Below are 3,805 nucleotides of genomic sequence, written 5' to 3'. Positions count from 1 at the left end.
ATAAGTGTGAGCGCAGGTATATAAGAGCCACGACACAGCGGAGTGGAATTAATTGCAAGTCAGCAAGCTACAAGTAAAGTGAGCAGAGAAGCGAATTGCGAATAAGCAAGCTATAAGTTTAATTGTGTGTAACAAGTTCAGTAAAGCGTTGTAATTGCCTTAACAAGTATTGTAGTATTTTTACTGTATTAGCAAGTATTGTAAAATTGTTTGTTGTACAATAAAGTTAATTGTACTAACTACAATTCGGTCATCGTTAGCATTTATTTAACAATCCAGCGATACGAGCCGGAGTATATTTGGGAAATCCCTCAAGGTTTCGAGGATAATCGTAACAATACATTTGGATACAATTTTCGATTTTTTATGGATACCATAAAGGTTAAGGCAGTGCCAACACTGTCAGAAAATCGGTTCTTATTCTCAGATGCTGCCACCTGCCTAAAATAGGTGACATTTTTAGCAAATTCTAATAATTTTTGTGATAAGGAATATCACAATTTGAATAACCTTTATCATAAACAAAATATTATTCTATGCATATTTGGACTATGATAGAACTATTCTAGATCACGCTATATCTATGACATTTATCACCAATCTAGCAATTGTTTTATGTTAGATCAGTTTGGCAACGCCGCGTAATTGTCGAGTTTGTTTCGGCTGCGGTAGTGGTTCCATCGTTCAGTTTTTTCGCGCAAACCGTTTCTGTAAAATTTCGCGTAAACATGTTAAAAATTAAGACAAATGTAATATTGGATAATTTAAAATGCGTTCGCTTGCAACGTTAAATGTTTTAATTATATGCAAAAAGTGAAAATCACGTGACAAAATTCATTACAAGGCCGCTTTGGTAAAGGGGCGAGAAAATTTTTTCTAATTGGAAGTTGCAGTAAGCAGGCAAATCGGTGCCGTGAATGTGAAAAGTGTAAAGAAAGTGATAAAGGAATGGAGAATCTGAGATTATTGCAATAATAATAATCGGTCAAAGTGTAAGAAATCGGGTAGCGCGAGTATTTTACTCCATCAAATTCAAAAGAAATGTAGTATGTGAATTGTTTATTTAATAAAATGTCTTATGGGAAAGGCGAAATTTGTGAACTAATTGGAAAATACTAAATGCACATAACCTGCTCGTTGCTTGAGCCGCCTCCCTTTTTGGTGGAGCGCCACCGACTCCATCTGCTCATTGTCAACTCATGCCACCAGCAGTGCGATATAAGCAGTAGAAGTATCAGCAAAAAAATTAGTAATACCAGCAGCAGTTGTAAGCTGCATACGTATCAACGGCGGTCAATTAAAAATTAAGGGACTACAACTCCTTAAATGTGAAGTCCTTGTCCCACGCACTGCAAAAGGATACACACGAAGGGAGGAGATATATAATCTTCAGTAAAAAACATCTAAATCACAAAAACAAAAAAATGTCAGAACTGCATCGACAACAAAACAATTTACCCCTCATGGTAGCCCAATTGGGTAAACAATGGACGCCCTCAGCCCTGCAATATAAAAAGAAAAAAAATTGGAAAACGCTATCTCGGATAACGGTTTCAGTAACTTTGCTGTTATTACTGGACATCCAACTGACGCCAATTTCTGGTAGGTACAGTGCTGTATGCATCACTTTCAGTATTTAAACAGCATTCCTTCTAGCCACACCCATCGAATATGTGCTAAATACTACGAGCAACTCGCAATATGTGGACGCCGCAGGAAATAAGTGGATGTCACCAGTTCTATCGCATAATAATAATAGTAATAGCCTCTCTCGTGGTAGTGCTCGAAAAGGATATGATCGCCATCAGGACAATGCAATAGAAGCATCTGTGCCATCATCCCTAGCGGCATCTGTGTCATCAGGTAGTTTGAGTACCACAAACAACTTTTCAAGTCACGAGAATACGCTGGTGGTAGTGCCACATCCGACAACTGCACCAACGCCACCTATACACATGCTCAGTGGACACAACAGTAACAATAACAAGCGAGAGAGTAAGCAAATGTTGGAATCAAATTTTATTTTTAAATATTTTCTGTGCCTTTCCATCCCAACTGCATTATTTAACGACTCCGTTTGTGGGTATTTTAAACATTAACAACAAGGAATGCATTGCTTAGCCTTAATCTTATTTCCACAGTCACACTGCCAGAATGGCTTCAGTTTTTATCGCATTTTAGTAGCTTTCGCTTCAAAAAGTTGTCATACTCTAATCATCCAATAGGCTAAAGGAAATTGTAGGAGTCGAAAAAAATCATAAAATCTTTGAAAATATATAAAATATTTTCTTGAAATACCAGTTACTCGCATTTACATTGAAGAAGACAATTCGAAGACCCCTATCTAACATGTTTCTTTACGAAGTGATTAAAAACTTCTTACGCCTTGAGTTTTTCAGTTACGAATGTTTTTCCGCAGTTTATTTTTATTGAAGACTCAATATTTTACTGTAGTAATCTACCGACTTAAGTAAAAGGCTGGATTTGGAAAGGAAATTAGTAGCGCATTCGAATATTTAAGTAACAGTGCACTTTCGTACCGCCCATTAGATAACTCGCGTTAAGGAAAAGTTGTTGCTAACTTAAATCCATGCGCCCACCAATTTAATTGTATTCTAATAATAGCAACATAGAACCCAAAATATGTGCATTGCATGCTTCTGTGTAAAAAGCTCCAGATTATTACATTCATAATATTTACCACTCAAAATACACCAAACGGCGCTGATATGAACACGAGAACACGCTGTTTAGCCCATTCTCCCTTCGTTGCAAAAATTTTTGGTAGAGCTACTCATGTTTATCTAAAGTATCTATGCGATATTAGCATTTTCCTGCACGCCAAGTGGGTTCCATGAATAGCCAATCAAAAACGTATGTAGTGATTCTCAAGCGAATGGCTAAGGGACTACCGTCATAATCGTGGTGTTGATATGACAATCATCCGAGTGCATTGAGCTTCAGAATACCTGTTGTAGTTTTGTAACTGAGTTTGCATGTATAACTTTCTGCCATTTATTTTGTACACGCTTTTCAACTCATTCCTTTACTTATCGTATAGCTGTTTTTGAAGTGAACTTGCACATGAGAGCTACTAATGCTTTATTTTGCAATTAAAAAGCAAATTCACACTATAAGTTGTTTCAGTTAACAAAGTGTAGCGAGAATTCAAGCGTTACCTAATTATTTGTCTGTATATCTGATATGCGGTTGCATTTAAGAGTGTTAAAAAAAGGCGGGGAAAAGAGCCTCTGAAAACTTATACCAACCCCTCTTGCATGCATAGTGGCTTCCACACGCTCGATGTTGGAAAGTGCAATATACCTCACTAGTAAAGAGCGTGTCAGACGTGGCAATATTTCCAGCTGTCCACGTAAACCGCTGTCAAATTGAGAAAGAGACATTTTATTTCGATGTGTGAACAGGCATAAAGACCTTTCTGTCACATTTCGGAAATCAGTTTCAGAAATAAAAGTTGCAAGTTGTGACTCTCAATTGCAGGGCAAATCGATTTCGGAAATATATTTCAAGTTGCTCGTGCTGCACTAGCAATCTGCAAATCGTCTTTCGGAAATAAAAAAAACCTCTTTCGATAGACATTTTAATTGCAAAGTGTGACTGCTCATGCAACTGCTTTCTGAAATTTCTCAATTTGACAGCCTTTTCGAAATATATTGCATACGAAATATATTGCCACGTCTGACACGCTCTTAACTTTGTTTGTATACATGTACATATGTATGTAAAGATGAATGTTCATACGTATATACGTATTAAAGTGGTCCAAAAATGTATGTAAAAAAAA

At 36.8% G+C, this 3,805-nt stretch overlaps 1 protein-coding gene across 2 annotated transcripts in view; it reads left to right on the top strand.

The window, feature by feature from the left end:
• The first annotated feature begins 653 nt into the window (after positions 1-653).
• LOC118743337 (TGF-beta receptor type-1) overlaps positions 654-3,805 on the top strand; it is an 84,695-nt gene continuing 81,543 nt past the window's right edge. For both annotated transcript variants that reach the window (XM_036475940.1, XM_036475939.1), the window contains exons 1-2: positions 654-1,602; positions 1,657-1,995. In XM_036475940.1, the coding sequence (XP_036331833.1) occupies positions 1,425-1,602; positions 1,657-1,995 (517 nt within the window). In that variant the 5' untranslated portion in view covers positions 654-1,424. The remainder of the gene's footprint in view (positions 1,603-1,656; positions 1,996-3,805) is intronic.

The sequence above is a fragment of the Rhagoletis pomonella genome, unplaced genomic scaffold (assembly GCF_013731165.1).
Source record: "Rhagoletis pomonella isolate Grant_MI unplaced genomic scaffold, Rhpom_1.0 Rhpom_scaffold_00007, whole genome shotgun sequence".
In the NCBI taxonomy this organism is placed as follows: domain Eukaryota; kingdom Metazoa; phylum Arthropoda; class Insecta; order Diptera; family Tephritidae; genus Rhagoletis; species Rhagoletis pomonella.
Note: the sequence above shows the minus strand (reverse complement) of the source record. Positions and strands in the feature narration are given on the sequence as shown.